The 20,626-nt window shown below is 32.0% G+C and overlaps 2 protein-coding genes across 4 annotated transcripts in view; one reads left to right on the top strand and one right to left on the bottom strand.

Moving 5' to 3' along the window:
• Positions 1-553: 553 nt before the first annotated feature.
• Positions 554-14,921, bottom strand: LOC127704907 (uncharacterized). The gene is made up of 10 exons (XM_052209140.1): positions 14,860-14,921; positions 12,959-13,030; positions 12,126-12,455; positions 10,923-11,027; positions 9,887-10,003; positions 5,499-5,570; positions 4,356-4,445; positions 2,914-2,985; positions 2,376-2,426; positions 554-694 (listed from the first exon to the last, which is right to left on the bottom strand). The coding sequence occupies exons 2-10, from the start codon at positions 13,017-13,019 to the stop codon at positions 624-626; spliced, it is 969 nt and encodes a 322-aa protein (XP_052065100.1). The 5' UTR covers positions 13,020-13,030; positions 14,860-14,921; the 3' UTR covers positions 554-623.
• Positions 14,922-14,962: 41 nt separating this feature from the next.
• LOC127704944 (uncharacterized) overlaps positions 14,963-20,626 on the top strand; it is a 33,011-nt gene continuing 27,347 nt past the window's right edge. For 2 of the 3 annotated variants that reach the window (XM_052209183.1, XM_052209181.1), the window contains exons 1-2: positions 14,963-15,079; positions 19,339-19,405. In XM_052209183.1, coding sequence (XP_052065143.1) covers positions 19,357-19,405 — 49 coding nt within the window. In that variant the 5' untranslated portion in view covers positions 14,963-15,079; positions 19,339-19,356. Of the gene's footprint in view, positions 15,080-16,705; positions 16,872-19,338; positions 19,406-20,626 lie in introns of those variants that run through there. The other variant, XM_052209182.1, reaches the window with a different exon arrangement.

Below are 20,626 nucleotides of genomic sequence, written 5' to 3'. Positions count from 1 at the left end.
AAACAAATCGTGCATCCAAGACTAAATTTTTACAATGGCGTTGTCAGTCTATTTCTGACTTATGAGTTTTAATGTCCCTATGGTATCTTTCCAGTTTTATTTCCCGGGTTTGATTATGCTTGCCACGTCCTCGACAATGGTTCACTTTCAGTATGTGCACTGATAAATATAGTAATGAAACATGTTGTTGTTTCGTAAGTTCGTTATTTGTGGTATTTCTGTAAGAAAGTTGTTGTCCCTGTCCCTATGGTGTTTACCCTCAGCTCTCCTTTCTGTTAGTTTGAAAAGTAAGAAACCTTATAAGTTATGGTGAAACACGGCGGCTTACAATATTTATTAGCATTATGTATTAACTAATTACTACACTAGCTAAACAGTTTTACAAAGAAATTTGTACAATGCTATTTATAGATGAAATAACATTCCAAATCCTTCTTGAAGTCTTTGTTTAATATAAAGAGAACATATTTCTACGTCCCTGAATAAATACAGCTAATAAAATTATTCTTAGAATTATGTTTGATAATATTCTTCATGCACACAAAAAAAGAACTAATGGCAAACATTCTTTAATTGCACAATGTATGTTAGAATGCATATAATGAATGAAAGAGAAAAACATTCTAGACGGTGGCTCCATCGTCCTCCTTATCAGCAAGATTTGGAATACATGATGTACTTGGTGTATCGTCACCTGCAATGCAATCGACTGAATTATCATAAAATATCTTTGTATGTAATCATGATAATAGAATATAAAACATCTGCATGTGCATATGAACATTTATTTAAAGTTTCATCCTATAAAACGTAGTTTTCTGCATTTATCGCTAGTTGAAATTATCGCACCGCAAAGACATTAAACTTTAATAGGATCAAAAGAAACACACTGCTGTGGTAAATTATACGTGTATTTCAGTATTTATAAAGAAGTGGTACATTTGTAAATTGTTTACAGAATACAATTAATGTTTCCGGAGCTTTTCGAAATTAACAAACCTCATTATCTTCCTGATTGTCTCATGCAGGTCATATAATTTCTCATTTTTCCTTGATTTGATTATAACATAGCATAAATAAAAATGATGTTATACCTGTCATTTACATATATATAGTATGGCATTTTTGTTAACCTTAATCGACACAATAAATTAGCATGAACGTGATATTCGAGTACACAGTACAGAAAATTATGCTGCTCCGAAAATATAAAAATCTAAATGTGTAATATGTAAGAAATTAAAAAAAAACACAATAGTATTATAAATGTATTGAGCATCCAAGTATATATCGTTGTGAAGCCTTTGGCAATGACAAATTTTTACATCATTCAAAAAGTAAGAATTGAAATTCTTTATTTCATCCTTTTCTTTGACTTCAAGAAATTCGGATATTCAAGTGATATACTGTAAAATTGAAACTTTGTATCTTTTGTCTATATTTTAGTTCTTGTATTTCGTATAAATCTGATGAGTTTTGCCATTCCAAACTGAAGTTTACATTTTGAAAGTACATACAGGTTAATAAAACATAATGCTGTACTAAAATACACTATCCTGATCAAGTGCAAATGAAGGAAAATATTAATGCAAGGGTAAAAAAGGAAATCAACGCAATAAAACTGTCTTGCGTCCAAATCGCACATCTGGATGCATCTGCCACATGCACGCCTTTAGTCAAAGACCCGATAGTTGGATAATTAAGTACTGAGTCACGTCAAGAGTCACAAAACCAAAAAGGAACATAAGAGCTCTAAAAAAGAAACAAATACCAGAAAACTGTCACGTAGATAATAATTATACAACTTCAGCACCTAGAATAAATGATCCAAAACCATCTTGTATTATTTATAAGGTAGACGCTGTTTGTTTATATATAAGCTATTGGTGCTTTCTGAAAGATTTTTGTTTAGAAAAGGACAAGATGATCTTTTACCAAATCCTGGCTCGTTATTTTTTGCTCACACACCGATTCCGTTTTACAAAGTCTGAGCTACACGCTCTTAAATATCGTATGGGTTGATAAAAGTATACTCTATATGCGGCTGAAGTTTATATTTAGCTGCTAAGGTGAAGACAATCTATTACTTCAAAATTGAAATTACTAGCGTTTCATATTAAGATGAACGCTGTAGTCAAATTGGATGTATCTGTCTAGAAATGAGCTGCTGTGCTGCGGTTTCTTAAAATCTCAAGTTCAGGAATATATATCAAAGGGTCCAACCAGAAAACTGTGAATTGTTTATGTCATGAAAATCATCAATATACATATATATATGTTTCACTTTTTTATTTGAGCGTCACTCACATGTCTTTTGTAGAAGAATGGCGTACATTATTATAAGCCTGGCATCTATGATAAGTTTATTTACTTACCTTGAATATCATTATTAGGAATTACCTGTGGTATTTCATTTGCTGTTTCATCTGCAATGATGATTATGAAATGTTTCATGCGACATTTTTCCAATTTGTTTATTGTAATTACTCGCCGTGCATAAACCACCCAAGTATGTAATATAACAGTTTTGAGGATGTGTGCGTTTTGGAAATAAATGTTTCCATTTTGAATACATATAGCCTCTATTCAAATATATATAGCATACACCAAAAGTAAAGCAATTAGTCATGACAATTTACTGCATACAGACGATGAGTATTCACACTTTTCAAGTTCGATTTATTTTTTAGTTTATCTGTGAGTAAGCAAATCTAACAGTTAGATGCAAATTTTCGTTGAATAGTTTTACCTTAATTTCAAAAAAATCAAATACTAATTAAAACTAATTCATTTCAATGATATGTTGTGACGAATGTAAGAATAGTAATACTTTTGTCTATGAAATTGTAAAAATGCATTAAACACCCAAAGCATTAACAAACTTATGACAATAATGTTAAAAAAGGTCTTTACCTTGTCTTATCATGACACAGGTGCTGCTTAATATGCCTAGTAAACCTCCTGGAACTAGACAGAGGACAAAACCTGTAAAGAAAAAAAAAATACAATATGGGGTATTTTATAAGCCTGTTGTTGTTTAAATGAGTAAGATAATGGTGATCCAAACAGTCCGTCTTTAACCACTACATTTTTATCTATTTGTCTAAATTCATGAAAAGAAAAAAAGATCGTAAATTAAATTGTATCTGCTTATCCTCAATCATGTCGATGGTTAATAAGAATGCGTCAATTCCCAAACTTTATGTGATATGTGTTGTTTCGTGTGGGACACTTTTGTTATTCCCATTAACGTTTTAGTATGCGATAAGTCAAATTTTAGAGTTTGCATCAGTTTAGTGGGCGAAACCTTGGCAGTTTTTGCCCTTTTGAAATTAGATGTTTTACAAAGAAAATTGAAGATCTGTTATTAGGACCAAGGAATGTTTTGATTTTGTATTTTGGAGTTCCAATTATTATCCTTGTTTCTTTAATGAGGAGGATTTTCGGAACTCTTTTCTCTTCACTTATTTCAGCGATTGTTCTAATAATATCAATTTTTTCCGTTTATAAATATCTGTTTATAAATGAAGTGAAATAACAATACGATGATTTACCTCGGTTTCCTCTAGACTTCACTTAAAATGGTGTTGTAAAATCATAAATCGTCGTTGATCGACGTTTTCCAACTGTATACTAGGTAATAATTATGTAAAGTATACCTCTAGTGACTCTTCTTAAAGACAATGAAGCGTAACATTTGATTTTGATATTGAGGTAGTATGAAGTATTAATGACGACCAACAGAATGTTGTTTATTTTGTGCTTTAAAATTGTCATAAGAACAGAGGTCACCTAGGTTATTTTTTTTTAGCTACATGTGCACTTTGAAAAAAGATACAATGTACATGTTGTCTGTAAATTGGATAAAAAAAAATAAATGGCAAAAATGTGTAATAAAATATTAGAAGAATCTATATCAAATGTTATTATAAAATTCAAAGATAAATTTTCGTCAATTTTCGTAACCATCTTCTCTTCTTTTCTGTTAATTCTGCTCTTTGTTTGACTTTTGTTTGTATTTCGTAAACTGACTTTCGATTTTCGGTTTGCAGCAAAGACGAGGAGAACTTTACTAATTAATAACAGATACGTTATTTGGATTCTGATTAATGGTTGTCATATTGGTAATCATACCACATTTTCATATTTTTATAACTTAAGTAATCGAAAATCTGGAATTTTATTAAGTGCTTTAAAAGTTTCTGACATCTATTATATCTATTTACATACGTGTTGGATTAAGAATTGTCTATATATAGACGAAAGAGCATAATTTCCCAATATCGTTAACATAGCTTTTTGTGTGGCACAATTTCATTAAAAGTATATCGATGATAAATTCAGCATGTACTTACCTACTGACGAACAGTTCTCGATGTTTACAATTATAACAACTAAACCAAATATTATTACTGGTATCAAAATTGAAAAAATCCTTATCAATTCTAAAATGTAAAGATTCTGAAAATTACAAAGTCTCTTTTCTGAAAAGTAAATATTTGTGTCAAGAAATTTTGTAATTTTGTGCAACCACCGACAATGGATTTTTAATTCTTGCTGATGCCATCCACACGGTTACCATGTGACACTGATGTAATTAATGTGATACCTTATGTCTGTAAATTTCAAATCCATAAATTGGTATGTTTGTTAACAGTTTTGGTTGAAAATCAATCAGACAAGTTTGTTTTTTCTTTACTTGGTGTGTATGCATTACAAATGTATATTTAATCTTTCTCGACGTATAGTCTCAAGCGTATCTTAAAAAGAGTGTTGTAAATGTGTTCAATGGTGATTCCCAAGTAATGAAATTTTGTTACTTTTGTATATCGAGATTTTACGTTTTACTTTAAATTATTAGCTGTATTGATGACGCAAGTATGGCCCAACTTTGTCATGTGTTGTTCAAAACGTTACCGCTGGGTCAATATTCTACTCGTGAACCCAAAAGTGAATACTTCTGAGTTCTTAACTGAAAGAATTGATATGTCTAGACTGGTTATGGCACAATAGTTTATTAATATAAGCATTTTGAGTCGAGGACTCTTATATTTTCTGTCACGTTTGACGTTATGATTTTCTTCCTGTCAAGTTCGTCATAACAATATGTTATTTTAGAAGCTCCGTCCCTTTTGTGAAATTATACAGTTGTTAGAACATTGTATATGTATGTAAATGTATCAGCGGTCCTAGAAGAATAATACAGGTATCGTTTTCTTATATAAGTTATTCATTCACGCTACAAATGCTGAGAGAGAGCAGATATCAGAATTGACTGCCGTATTTTTTTATTCTTTGTATAGTTACAAGTTTTATGAGTTTGTTCGTATTTCTTCTCTTCAAAACTAAACAAAATATAGCAAGAGGCAGAAATTACAATAGAGGGTATTACATACGTTTTGCACACGTCCACTTAAATATGTTACATTAAATTAAGTCGTTTGGACTGCAGAACGTGCTTCTCATAGAGGCAGCAAAGTATTTATAAAATTACATACGTTTAGCAGTTTCAGCCTCGAATTTTCTGACACAAAATATATAGCATTTGTACGAACACACACATATTGTCTCTGAAAAAAATATCATAACCTTTTTAACAAAGAGATCATATTAGCTTTTTTACTAAAACGATACAATGGCTTGTACCTTATTTGAAAGCATCGCTGTTTAAAGAAATTGCGTATAATGAAATTCATTTGCTCAGAGAACTATTCAAGGTCATTCCACACACTAAATAATTGATAAAAAGCAACCATCATACTAATTAAAAAAATATATAAACTTGTCTTTAATAAGGGAGATTAGTTGCTATTTTCGATTTAAAAAAAGTCACTTCTGTTCTCATATGAGAGCTGTATTAGATTCCAAAACTATATGGGTAATTTATACTTTTGCATGAAATAAAGGTTATAATTCGCTAATTCCAGATTAGGAATTTCACTTCCAGTCTCATTTGATAGTATTTTTCTCACAGATTAAAAAATATGTGTTTATTATGCTTTTGCTTAAAAAAAGGGAAAAATGTCAAACTTCCGGTCTCAAATGATAGATGTTTTTACATTAGCTGCTGCCAGTTTATTAAAAAAATCACTTGCGGTCTAAATAACTGTTTTTTTGTATTCCAAAAGAAAATATTGTTTCTGGGTCCTTTTCCATAAAAAGGGCAAAAATGGGTAAATCTAGTTAACATTTTTCAAGATCATATGTCAACCAAAACTTCGCAAAAGACCAGAAACGCTTGATCATGTTCCAACTTGAAGTAATAATCATATAACCTTTACTTTAAACATGTCATGGGCAATAACTCCAATTGGATGTCATTCGATTGTTTCAGACAAAATGTATGCTATCTGCATCATAATAAAACAAACAGTTAAAACGTATCAGAGAACACCAGTAAAAGTTAAAATTAGGAAAATGACCTTGACCTTCGACCTTGACATCATTATGTTAGAAAAGCTTACGGATATCAAAGAATAATTAAAACTCCCCACGTCTATACGGTTTACGGTTTAAGAGTTAAAATTGTTATGGGTGGATTACTCCTATAATATTTCACCGAATCGCTTCTGTCCAAATTAGGCAAAAGTTGCTGTGGATGTATCAAACAACGAATACAAAAAAAAATTGTCGTTATCATTTTGAAATAAACAAGCAAGAAAAACAGATTGCTTTGGAAGATAACTCTTACAATATAATTGTATCACAGGCCCAATAGTTGTTCTATATACAATCCAAAATCTCTAAGCGACATCTTGCAAAACCACTATACAAGACACAAATTTGGCGGAAGAAGAAAATAACAATAATCAGAACAAAATCAAAGGGTCTTTCCACGGAAAAGTGGGAACACCTAATAATTATAAGGAATTTTAAATTTAAAAATTGACCATATCCTGTATTTAGCTTTCATTATTAAATGAAGAAAATTGAATAAAGTTGAATGATGTATATATGAGAAAATTCTTCATATATCTTCCATGAATTAAAACATTAGTTACTACACAAACATTTTTGGCTCGATGCAGACATCAGGTAAATTGTAAGCAGTAAGAATTTTAAAAATCTAAATATTTGATTAAGATCGTAGTTTCTGATTAAATTCGTCACTCGACAAACAAATCCATAGTAACATGGCAGTTTGATTATTTGCCTACATTTGCATTTGTTTGGGATTCGTCTATGTATTGATTTTCGTTTCAATTTACTGGATCGGAGCAAAATATTCAAGAACAACATTTTGATAATCCTCGAATGACATGTATCTGCAAATTGAAACTATACGGTGATCAACTTAAAACACAGAAAACGTAGATAAATGATACCAAGATACTTTGGGAAAAGATATTATAAGGTGTTGATAAGTAAATTCCCTTTCCAACTTCTGTTTACTGAACTATCTTATAATTTGCATTATGGAATGATGGCAACTTTTAGTAATATTCAGGCCGCAAGTTGTCCTTGTAAGGCCACACCAAATTAATTTCTAGTTCTTCGGACTCTTTCCTTTGAAAAAGGGTAGCGAGAGAGCGAAATTTTTTCATTTGTTTTTTTTTTCCGAAATTTGATTTTTGGCTGGCGAAAGAATTTTTCACTAGCGAGCGATATTATTTTTGAAATATTTAAAAAAAAAAAATCTATGGAAAGAATTTTAAGCAAGCGAGCGATTAGAAATTTACATAGTTTTGGTGCTTGATATTTAATATATCTCATACCCTAGTTCTTATATTACCCTACTGTGCTTCTAAATTTGTTCTCTGACACCCAGTTTAATCTTTTCACAACATTTTCAAGTATAAAATGGTTAACTTGCAGCAAAACCTACAACTTTGTGTAGTCTGATCAAATAACTATGATCCTGCTGAACATGAAAAAGTGCAACAGCTTTGAACAGGCATGCCTTGCATCCATGTTTAATGTAAGTTATAATTGATGCATTGTATGTTATTTTAAATGAACGTATGCAAAGCATAAATGCATGTATAAAGCTTGTATATACAACCATAAATAATTGTTTATTCAACAAGCTGACAGCCTCTGGGTGCGGGATTTTCTTGCTGTGTTGAAGACCCATTGGTTGCATTAGGCTGTTTTCTGCTATTTGGTTGGGTTGCTGTCTCTTTGACACATTCCCCATTTCAATTCTCATTTTTTTTTAATATAACTTTGTAATGATACTAGCAAATATAAATAAAAAAAATTAAAAAATCAAGGAAAAACCTTTATTCTAAAACAGATTTAAAAAAATAGTTTCATTTGCAGTTCCATTTCAATTCATGCACCATCAACTTTGCCTTTGGGATTCTCTTTTATTCTTATGGATGTTATATTGTCATAATTTAAATCTTTCAATTCGGTGGCGTCGTTGCTTTGTCATTTGATCTTGATAGGTATATGGTGAATTATTCAAGGATATTACTACGCTGAGTGTGAATCAAGTAACTCACTTAAGTAAGACTCTCCTTACAATATCACTGAAAATTTTAGCTGGTTTTTCTGCTGTTTGAATCTTAGTGAAAATATCCGGTGGTAGTAGGTTTCAATCTTTAATTGTGTTTGATATGAAGCAGGATTTTAATTTTTCGGGTTTTGTTTGCAATCTCAGGAAATGTTGAACATAATGCATGTTCTTGGTTGCCCTAGATGTTTTTTTTCTTCAGTTAATCAGATGGTAAATTGGCTTCACCGTGTATGCCATAGAAGAAGAGGATATTATCTGTTTTCGTTTCGACGATCGTTTAGGGATGGTAGTTGCAACTGGTTTTAAAATTGCTGTCATATTGCCTGGGTCGTAATTGTAGTTTGATGTTATGAACGTTTGTGATCTTGCATGGAGCTCTTCCAACAAATCGGTAAAAGAATTGCTCAAATCGTATTCTACTGATGTTTTTGCCTGCGCTACCACTGTAACTACAAATAGTCCACTCATGTCTTGCGTAAAGAATGCTTATCATACTAAATTTGGTAATAATATTGTAAGATCTTGTAACAACAACGTTGTGAATGTTAGATCTAGATCGTTTTTGATATCAATTTCCGTGTCTGTCTGGTGAAACTTTCAAACGCACAACTGATTAAAATTTTTGTTTCATAAATTTAGAAACAGCTGCGCGCGGCTCCGTACTGGACGCGGGTTTTTAAAAAAAGTTCTTTTTTCTGGTCGACCTTTCACAACACGCGGGGAATCCGACAAACGAGGTATTAATTTGGCGTGGCCTAATGGGTGTGTATTGTTTTTTGGCAGGTTTTTCATATCTTGCGGTTTTGGTGGGGTTCGTGTTAGACAGTCTTGAGTATTCTATGTAGTGTTTTTTGTATTGTTTTTTGTACTTTTTTTTTGTGTTTTTATTATGATTTTCTTATTTGCCATGGCGTTGTTAGTTTAGTTTGAATGTCCATTTGATATCTTTTGCCTCTCATTTACCATATGCTAGTTGATTTGTTTATTTTGCCTTTTTAACTGTGTTTGATTCGAGCGTCTCTGATGAGTTCTTTGTAGACGAAACGCGCGTCTGGCGCAAATACAAAATTTCAATCCTGATATCTATGATTGATTTATTGTTAATTATTGAAAGCCTATAGATGACCTTGTTATTAACGCGTTCTTTGTTCAACGAGGAATAGTTGTGTCAATGACTATCGTATTTCTTTTAAATGTTGTTGTATACATTTCCTATAGGTTTGCATGGGCAAATACAATCAAGACGAACCATCACACCAGTGGCCTAAGAACATGGAAAATAATGCCATATGTAATTGCAATTATCGGTTCGAAGATAAATATAAATATGATAACTCGTTTGATTAAGCTGATATGCACTGAATACTTTCATGATTTGCCGTAATATATGAAATTATGTTGACAGTACATATTTATTAACCTTACCATCTAATCGGAGATTGCAACATCTATCAGCGAACTTTATAATACAACATATAAGAATCATAAAACCAAAATAGCATACGAACGTCGACAACAAGAGATGAAAGATACAACCATAATCTAAAAGTAATAGAAAAATACTAACAATATGTGAGAATAATTAAAGGGGAAAATGTATCAATGATATATATACAAGTCTAAATTGAAAACAACGTTCTAACCTATGATTGCGTTGGATAAAAACCGTAATTTTTATACGTGTGCATGCAAAACAAATTTCTTGGTAGAGGGGTATAAATACAGCACAAACAACATTTTCCAAAAGACCTAAAAAGTGAAAAAGTATATTTTAACAAAACGCATTTGACTAACAGGTCGAACAACGGATGTTCTTAAACCCTGCTGACTGCCATTGGCGATTGCCAAAAAAGCGAAACACCAGATGTAACAAAATGGATCTTAATATATATATGTATATAAAACAAGTCTAAATTGAAAAACAACGTTAAAACTTATGATTGCGTTGGATAAAAACCGCATTTTTTATACTTGTGCATGCAAAACAATTTCTTGGCAGAGGGGTCTAAATACAGCACAAACAACATTTTCCAAAAGACAAAAAAATGTGAAAAAAGTATATTTTAACAAAACGCATTTGACTAGCAGGTCGAACAACGGATGTTCTTTAACACTGCTGTCGCCATATATAAAACTATATATTAAAACATTGAATACTCTTTACAATTAACCCTTATTTTTAAAAGTTTTGATCGATACCTTACATAAAAAGAAACGAATTCATTCCATCAAAGTCGTGTGATATTGTTAATTAAAAATGCATCATTTCTAAAAAGGAAAACTTCATTGCTGGTTAATTAGAAATGGTGGCATAGTGGAATATACCAAAACTGATTATGTTAATTTAAAAGCAAACTTAACAAATATATATATAAATGAAAATCACAGTAGTAATTACATTTAATATGATATAAAACTTGAAGGAATTTTCATTTTATAATGCTTAAATGTATTTTCTTACCTGTCAATACAACTTGATTACTACGGGTGGGTTCAGAATAGTTAACTCCTACTCCATTACGTCCGTTATTATGTCTAACAATTATCGAGTGGTTAACTTTATATTCTAAAATAAATGATTTATTTCAATAACCAAGTAATTATATTGTTATGTTACAACCTATTCATGGTGAGGGTTGGGTTGAAAGATCGCTCTAATTTTATTAATCTGCATGTACATAGTCCTAATAAGCTGCCCTTAAATCACGTGGTTGTCGTTGGCCGCTGCCTTTTCATGTTTTCGTTAATTTTTTTTTTGTACAGATTGGGGCTTTCATAGCTTAATAAACGGTATTTCTTCTTTTCTTTATCACATTTTTTTCGACTATTTTTTTTTATCTAAAATATCATCTTTTCTTCTATCATTCTCAGGAACCTGCAGTTTGCAATATTAACTTGCTCCTTTTGGAGTTCATGCGATTTTATAAGTATTTCTTTGTTACCTTAATTTGTCATTTTGGTCAATTTACGAGATTTGAACATCGATAAATTGCTGTCGCCTTAAATGACACAAGATTTATGTTTTTCTAAGGTAACACAGATTGTGTCAATATTTGACTAAAAGAGGTATTCTTTAAGTTATTAATTAAAACAAACTACTACAATGTATATCAAATGACGATTGCTATAATATTTTTAAATTTCCACAGTGTCGTTTTAGTAATCTTATCATTCACAATTGAACTCCTAAATCTACTAAGTCGGACAACAGTTTCTTTATATTTCTTGTTTTAAAACTTGATCGGAGTTCATTTCTTTCCTTTGCTCTGTTTTCTGTCTATATATGTAGTTATTGTGTATTAACTGATGTGGATTTGATACCTAAGCATTCAACATAAATCCGACGGCCATATGGTGATCGTATTGTACTTTATATGTTACAGAATCATACGTAATGCAGGATAATCTACCTTGCATCATTTGGTTTTATTTATTAATATCCAAAAAATTATTCTGAGACTTTAAAAAGGGAATTCAATAGAACAAAAAGATAATAAAAAGAGATTAGCTGAAGATATTAATGACAAAATGAGATTTACACTTATTCGTTATACTCTGTGAAAGACAATCAGACGATGCTTCACAATAAATAAGTTGTAATTTAGCATGGGAAAGAAGGGCATACTTAATTAAACAATAATATTGATGTAATGCTTTGGATTACCTTTATGTATAAAAACTGTTACATCAACAGTTGCATTGTCTATTTTAGTTCCATGGATGCATGTCCAAATTCCATTTACGTGATTATCTATGGTTCCGTTGACGGTATACACTGTTGTTTTGCTCTTTTTGTCCTGGTGGATAGTACCATTTTTATATGTAGAGTCGCATATGCTTTTCCCAAAAGCCGGAAAACAATCTGCTACTTGAATGTGGTAGGGGTTTTGGATTCGGACGCGGTATTTCAAGCTATGAACTTTACAGATAAGTGTAAGATTATCTGGTGATACCTTCCATGTAAAGCAGATCTCAAAATTGCATGAATTGAGACCTGTGTCAATAAAGAAGAATACAATTATCATGTTGTGAACTAATTGTGTTGATACAATAAAAAATGAAGAAGAAAAAAACACTTTATAATTTGTCTCGTCCCCTTGTTCTTTCATGATTAACGTTTATCAGGAATGCTCAAAGCCACAAATGTACAAAACGTCTTAATATTATCTTCCAATAATTACTTTAATATTGTGTATAAAGAGAACTGAAGGCAATAAAGCATAAAAATGTATTGCTGACTTTTTTTAAGTCAAATTTCAACCAAAAAATTTCATAGTTGACCAGGCAAACGTATACCGTTTTGGGTGTTATGAACATCATATATGCATAAAGTTAATAAGTTGTCATGTGATACAGAAATAATATTTACAATTATGCATTCAATGTCAATGTCAAGTACCTCTCTCTATATGTATATATCTATATATACATGTACTAACTGGGTTTTAAAGAAATAATGATCGACAACTTGTTTTTCGTTTTTTCAAGGTTACCTACCATTTATGAAAATCAATGAAAGTAGAACTGTACGATTTATGTCTTCTTTCAGCATAATCATTCAAGTGTTTACTACAAGGAGATCAAAATACAGCTAATATAATGTAAATTAAACGGTAACCTGTTCCCAATGACAAAATTGTCAATGTTTACACACCTTAGCATACAGTTTGAACAGTAAGATAATTGTAAAAATAATTGCATTACATAAAATTATATAGTAAAAATGTATTTCGTTTCTCACAATTATATATTACGGAGGACGTCAAAATAAATAAACAGGTGATTTTACTTGATTTTGATTTTAAATAGATTAATTAAGCTGACAATCAATAACTAATGATTCGAAAGATGAATAGCTATAGAATGTTCAAAATAATAACCACATGAAGGCAAAGATCAGTTTATAAATCATAACGAATATACCCGAATATTTGTAAACATGAAGTGAAGAGAAAACGAAAGTTCATTCTTGTTCAGGTATATGTTGTCAACAGCTTTAAATTATCATCAGTTCCATTATTATCTAAGGGACATGTTTTAGTTTGTTTAGTTTTAATCTCATGTTAGGCGGAGAATAAAAAGATAAAACTTACAGAACTTTTAGCCCCTTGGTTAGCTATATAAAATGCTTTTGAATCTCGGAACTCTGGGTTTTGACCGCTCAATGTGTTGTTGTAAATTTAATAGTATTTGTTTGCTTTCTAACATCATCATTAGTAGAAAAACTGTTTGCTATACGCTTATTTAAGATATTGTTTGGGCAAACGTGATCTTCTTTCATCCTTAAACTGACAAGGTCATTGTATTCGTTTGACATTTTTCAAGTATTCGTCTGTAATATCACAATGTATGGACATTATGCAACACTACCAACACACATATCAAATATGAGGCGAAAATACTAAATATGTTTAGCAAAATAACATCAACAAATAAGTCAACATTGCGAACATCGTCAGTTGATCCGTTATCAAAGTTATAGCACTTGAAGATGGCTTTTAATACGTTTTGCATTTTTACAGAAACCAACACACATAGCGTAATTGTAAATTTGCAAAGATGTTGCACACAACAAGATATATCAATAAGTCAACGTTACCGAAATTGCCATTTGATCCATTATAAGAACAACTGGCTCTGCAAGATCTTTTTTCCCCATTTTACAATTTTTAAAGTTGTGCAGAAACTCTGACCGATAGAGAACAACAATAAAATGCAATAAGTTCAGCAAAATAAGATCTATACATTATTGAACAATGACCCAAAAAATCATATCGAAATGACTTATGTTTTACGGTATTGATTGCAGATTAGCTAAATTATCTACCGTAAAGGATCGCAAGACAATTATTTCTGTGACTACATCTTACGATCCTTTACGATAGATAGTTTAGATAATCTGCAATCAATTCAATCTGCATGCCTGATATATCATGTACTGTGTTACAACTGTAGATTCTACTGACGGGGAAAGGTAACACTAGGCCACCGAAAGCTGAAACTTAGTTTAGTCTAGGTGGCCGAGTTGTGTAGAGCGCTGGACACAGTGCAGGCGGTGTTGTCTCGATATCCCAGTAGCAGGAGTCCGAATCCCGGCGAGGGAAGAACAAAAAATTTACTTCCACAAATTTACAGATTTAACATTGTTGTGCTGATATTTAAGGTAATTGTGCATATAATATGTGTTTACAGCCGTGTATTACATTCACTGCTGTTCCAATGGATTGATCTATCGTTGAGTTGTCACATGTTTATACGTACTTATCAAATATGATATGCCTTTCATCCTAGAAAAAAATAACAATAAAAAAGAAATAGAAGATAAATATTCCTCAATTCAATGTGCAAAAAAAAATAAATGTCGAGTAATTTCTGTCTGTACTTATCGTGACACCTACCTTTTAACGGTTCTTTAAAACTTCCTTTTTATATGAATATATATATTTATATCTACATTGGACAATTTAAATCTTACATATATGACAAAATGCGCATGATTTTTGTCCTTTCAGAAATTTCCTTACGAAGTTTGTTTTCAAAGTTATGTTGGAATTGGATTTTTGGTAAATTACTGGAAATTGCAATGGTTCAATTTAACCTTTGTTAATGTTGTTATATGTGAGTATAGTTTGAATCACGAATTTAAGGTTTCTTTTGGTAAATATAAAAGACATTGTATCAAAATTACTCATTATGCTTCACCTATTTACAAAGTTAGAAAATGTGAGACATTTTTAAAAGGTTTAAATGTATATGTTAGGAATATGGGATCATTGGTAACTGACTTTCTATTTTTAGATATACACAAAACGTTTTACTTTCACGACAAAGATAGGCAGGGAGAACGTTTTTGTGCTCGATAACATGATAACATGATTAAATGACACCATTTGTTGGACCTGCACCTAGACATACTATCTTATGTTGTGGTTATCTGTTTGTACATCTTTTTTTCCCAGAGCAGTCGGTTTTTTTTATGGTTGAACTAATCTGTTTTATTGGCCAATAATACGTCTGTTTTTATAACCATCAGGCTCATAAACGCATATATAAGTGGATTTCAAGAAATTTAATAATGCTTCGTAATATCTGAAAAAAAGCTTAAAAAGAATCTAGAAAGTATTCCTCTAAACATATTAGCTATGTTTGAGAAGTTATCCCGTGTGTAATAAAAAAAAAAAGAGGAAATTGTTTTAATGTATCTGTAAATGCATGTAAAGCTTCACTCGGTAATATGTATTTATTTAACGAATTATCATTATCATTTTATCAAACGGTCCAAATAGTTATCAAAGGTACCAGGCTTATAATTTAATACGCCAGACGCGCCTTTCGTCTACATAAGACCCATCAGTGACGCTCAGATAAAAAAAGTTATAAAGCCAAACAAGGAAAAGGTTGAAGAGCATTGAGGACCTAAAGTTCCAAAAAGCTAAGGTAATCTATGCCTGGGATAAGAAAATCCTCTGTACTTCGAAAAATTCATACTTTTGAAACAGTCAATTTAAAAAAAAAAAACAAAAAACACAACATATATTGATAGCAAATGAAGCACTTAATCACCATGATGATGTCAGTTTCAGAGAAATGTTTCTTTAAGGATGTTCGCTACTCTGTTTCAAAAATAACCAGCTTTTTAAAAGACTGTTCTAAAATGATAGTATATAAGTAAAGGCATTGAATAAGATGAAAAAAATATAGGGGTCTGTGTGCTTGTATTCGAGGTATAAGCCATTATTTGGCGGGAAATGATTCTCTCTAGATTATTTCATACTTTTAACATGGGATGCTTTTTTGTTTCAAAAACTATGAAAAAAACAAGGATTTTATAAGATTTTCAAATCTGGCTTTTTAAACAATATTTAACAAAATTATGAAAAGAAAAGTAGGGATTAGTGGGCAAATTTTTTTAATGGCAATAAATAGATAAAATCAATGGATTCCAAAAATCTGACGAAGTTCAAAAACAAGAGGAGCAAACATCCTTAAAATAGAATAGATATGATAAGTTATTATTATCCTTTCAAATTACAGGATATTTATATTTAGTACAAAGTACATAAATTTCTTTTTGTGACATGATGTTGGAGTGATTTAAAAAAAAAAGTGCTATGAAATTGACATCATCACTATGCTTGATTTTTTTTTATAACAACATATTTTTAAAAAACAATCGGCATACCTATTGGAACCGACCATGTTTCTCTTTTTTTCATATTGTTCCCTTCTTCATATTAGACAAACGTCATTCAGGAGATTCCTAGAAAAAAGAAACAGACGCTGGCATTATCAAGTCATTTCATCTTCCACTCTATAGATATTATTATCTCACTAAATTATTAAAAGTTTGGTGACCCTGCTGAACGCATCGATGCAATCCAACTTGAAATAAAGGATAAAAGAAGTAAATGTAAGTAAGGTCTGCTCCAATCTGGACTTACATTTAGAAATTGAAATACAGCTATGAACTCAATTTTACGACAAAAGAAAGGATTTTCGCTTTCCAATTGTGATCCGTTCATTCCTTTTTTACAACGATTTTTCTTATTATAGGGTTAATCTTTGAAAAGGAGGCAGCATTGAACCAATGGTTTTATTAAACAGAAATGTTGAAAATTTTACGGACGCCGTCCTGATTTCGCCGACCTTTATTGAATATTTGTCACCAATGACCACTGATTTATTTCAATTATCACAAAACAATCTTTCATCCTTTCTTGATCATGACATTACTGAATGCACTTTTTTCCTTGAGCTTTACTTGCCATTAGCAGTTACCTTGGAGCACATGGGATTCCTCTAGGTTTTGGGGGGTTGGTATTGTGTGTGGTGTTTTTTAGACGGTTGTTTGTCGTTTCGTCCTATTACTTTGAAGTATGATGTTTTAATTGCAATACTCATAGAAGAAGACCCTAAAATAATACTGATTTAATAACAATGAGATGAAGAACAACGACAAAGAGTTGTTTTTGTTTTCTGTCTTTTTTTAATCACAAAGTGATTAAAATTGTTATAGAGTTGTCTCTCTTTGCTTGTTGTTATTATAATTCACAGATATTAAGATTAAAATACTGTATGATACCTGTACACTATACTAAGTTGTGTATAGGTTCCATCCTCTGTTATGCATTGGCAACCTTTACCACTTATACAAATGAAACATACATTTGATTACACCAACTTGTATTTATATTTTCATGACTAGAATATACATTTTTTTTTTCCTTTTGTGGCATTACTTAGGCTACAGATTATTCTATAATATTTTGTTTAGGCTATCAGCTGACCTATTTTGACATAGTGTCATAAAACCCCTGGTAGTTCAAACACGATTACTCCACCACCTACCATTGGGAGTGACGGGGAAATCACTCGTATTACCAATGCTCCAGTTAGTAGTGCCCCACCTGTTGGTAGGTGTAGGCCTCCCCTCTAAAATAACCAAATGTTCAAAACCTGCAAATGGTATAACTTGTCAGGCCCAGAGCAAGGGCCAAGTAAAATAATTCCCCAATCACTACCAGTCTCCCTGGACTGCCACATGAGAGCCTCAGTCAGCTACCAGATCTGAATTGGGTTCCCACCTCCACAAAATTTTAATTATTGAAGCATTGAGGCAAAGTTGATTTTGTTGTGCTTAGTAAAGACTCACTCCCCCCACCCCCTCTTTGTATATTATTTAGGAAAACTAACTTGATTTCCAGTTTGTGATAAATTAGTTCCATTTTTTCTGTATAAAAACTTCATTTGTCCTAATGTTCTCATGTAAAATAGCTTTCTAACCGTTTTCTATTACAAAGGTTTGATAACCGAATGAACTCTTTTCCTCTTCTGTTCGATTATTGGACCAGCATTTAAGGTTGCGAAATGCCAGTATCTGCGCTGTAGCTTTGATGAACAGATTATAATAACATTTTTGAATAAAGCCTGGTAACGTCAAATCATTAGCTCAACAGTGAATAATAAAGAAATTAGGACCAGGTAAAAGTTTCCTTTTCGCATCCAGTAGGGAGTCCAAATCTTTTAACTGTAAACCAGTTTAACAAATCCCATAAAAGGGAGGAACACCCGTGCATCTTCCTCCGACTCATTACCTAATACTAGTAGAGAGCCGTTGTATACTAGAGAGCCGTAGTAGTTGTAGTGTAGTGGTTAGCGCATCGGACTACATACACAAATGTTCCTGGTTCGATCCCCGTTTCGGGGAGAAAATTTCAGGGACTTAATTTTCGGCTCTCCCTTGACACCATTTGCGAGTATGGTCTTAAGAAACGATAATAGTCCGTCGGATGGGGACGATAAATGTCTGACCCGTGTTAAGAGAGAGCAATATCTCTTGCACGTAAAAGACACCCTTGTAAAGAGCATTCTAATGCCGCTACAAGGCAGCACTCGCATCCGCAAAGTGGAGAGGAACTGATATAAGTTGTTATAACTTGTTTCCCAATCCACTATAAACAAATATGTTTAAACTGATACTAGCAATATGCCAGCTCCATCATGTCATTGCGTCTCCACGAGTTCCACATCGGCTCCGTGTCTTTTTCTGTCCATTCTTTAGCATCCAACTCCGTTCTTCTTTTGTGGCATATGTCCACTGTACTAACTCCCCGTCCATCTTCCCTGTTGGTCGTCTTCTTTTTCCTCCCAATGGCCTTTGATGGTGATCCCCTTGTATTTCTTTTATATGGCCTCTTTTAGTTTTAATTAAAATTTCCTGCTGCACCTTCTTCGTTGTCGACAACAAATTAATAAGTGCCAGATACAGGACTTCCACACACATGTTTGATTTAATTAAACCAGAGTATTGAAAATATTAAGTTTTGCTAATTTCTATTATTGACGTTTTTATTCATATGCAGTAGTTTGTTTTTTAGACGTCGTAGAATTATACAATGGCACCAGTCCCATACGCATTCATAGTTTGTTTCGCAATTCTTAGAGGTATGTTGTTAATAGAACAATGATGAAATGATACGTATTGGTTTTTTTTTATTACTATATCTTAAAAATCAAGGAAAAACCAGCACACTAGAGAGTAAAAACAATCGGTTTTTTTTAAATAACGTACAAACGACACGAAGTATATAAAACGAGGATGTGATGTTTACATTTTGAACGTCAATGAGACAAGAAACAAATGTCACAAAATTAAATGTTGTCGACAATAGATGGGGATGTATACATTGTGTCCCTTTGTCAAGAGTCTGGAACAATTGTAAATACATATTGAGGGAGACCATATATTTGTGTGGTGTAGAAAACACATTCGGGGAAAATATTCATTAATAACTGATTTCATCGATGACAAAAACTAATATACCATACATATCTGCAGAAGTGTTTCAAAAGAGGGGCAAAAGATACCAGAGGGATATTCAAACTCATAAATCGAAAATAAACTGACAACGCCATGGCTTAAAAAGGAAAACGACAAACAGACAAATAATAGAAAACTAAAGACTAAGCAGCTTTAAATGTATTGACATGTAAAAAGTAATCCTATATATATATTTATAATGAGCGCATCATAGATGTCAGGACTAGTAAATAAACTCATCATAGATACAAGGATTACATTTTGTATTTACGCCAGACGTGCGTTTCGTCTACAAAAGACTCATCATTGACGCTCGAATCCAAACAAAATAAAAAGGCCAAATAAAGAACGAAGTTGAAGAGCATTGAGGACCACCAAAATTCCTAAAAGTTTTGCCAAAGACAGCTAAGGTAATCTATTCCTGTGGTAGAAAAGCCTTAGTATTTCAAAAATTCAAAATTTTTCTTAACAGTTGATTTATAAATATGACCATATCGATGATAATTCATGTCAGCACAGAAGTGCTGACTACTGGGCTGGTGATACCCTCGGGGAATTAAAACTCCACCAGCAGTGGCATCGACCCAGTGGTTGTAAATAAACTCATCATAGATACCAGGATAAAATTTTGTATTTACGCCAGAAGCGAAACAGTAGTATACCGTTGTTCAAAAGTCATAAATCGATTGAGAGAAAACAATTCGAGCCCCAAACTAAAACCGAAGGAAGCATATCAACTATAAGAGGAAAACAAAGGAACATAAGGAACACTGAAGTGCACCAAAAACAAACGCCAACATACATAGAAATGAACTATTTGATAACAACTGCCATATTCCTGACTT

This window comes from Mytilus californianus, unplaced genomic scaffold (assembly GCF_021869535.1).
Source record: "Mytilus californianus isolate M0D057914Y unplaced genomic scaffold, xbMytCali1.0.p SCAF_6, whole genome shotgun sequence".
Classification (NCBI taxonomy): domain Eukaryota; kingdom Metazoa; phylum Mollusca; class Bivalvia; order Mytilida; family Mytilidae; genus Mytilus; species Mytilus californianus.
The sequence above is the reverse complement of the archived record's forward strand: the minus strand, read 5'-3'. Positions and strand labels throughout refer to the sequence as shown.

What these genes read in the sequence shown, in the direction of transcription:
- LOC127704907 (XM_052209140.1), bottom strand. Translation starts at nt 13,019, where the DNA reads ATGATTATGCTGAAAGAAGACATAAATCGTACAGTTCTACTTTCATTG. An exon ending in CTGTGTCATGATAAGACAAG is followed by an intron (nt 2,427 to 2,913) that starts GTAAAGACCTTT and finishes TCATCATTGCAG; the next exon opens with ATGAAACAGCAAATGAAATA. An exon ending in TCCTAATAATGATATTCAAG is followed by an intron (nt 695 to 2,375) that starts GTAAGTAAATAA and finishes ATTGCATTGCAG; the next exon opens with GTGACGATACACCAAGTACA.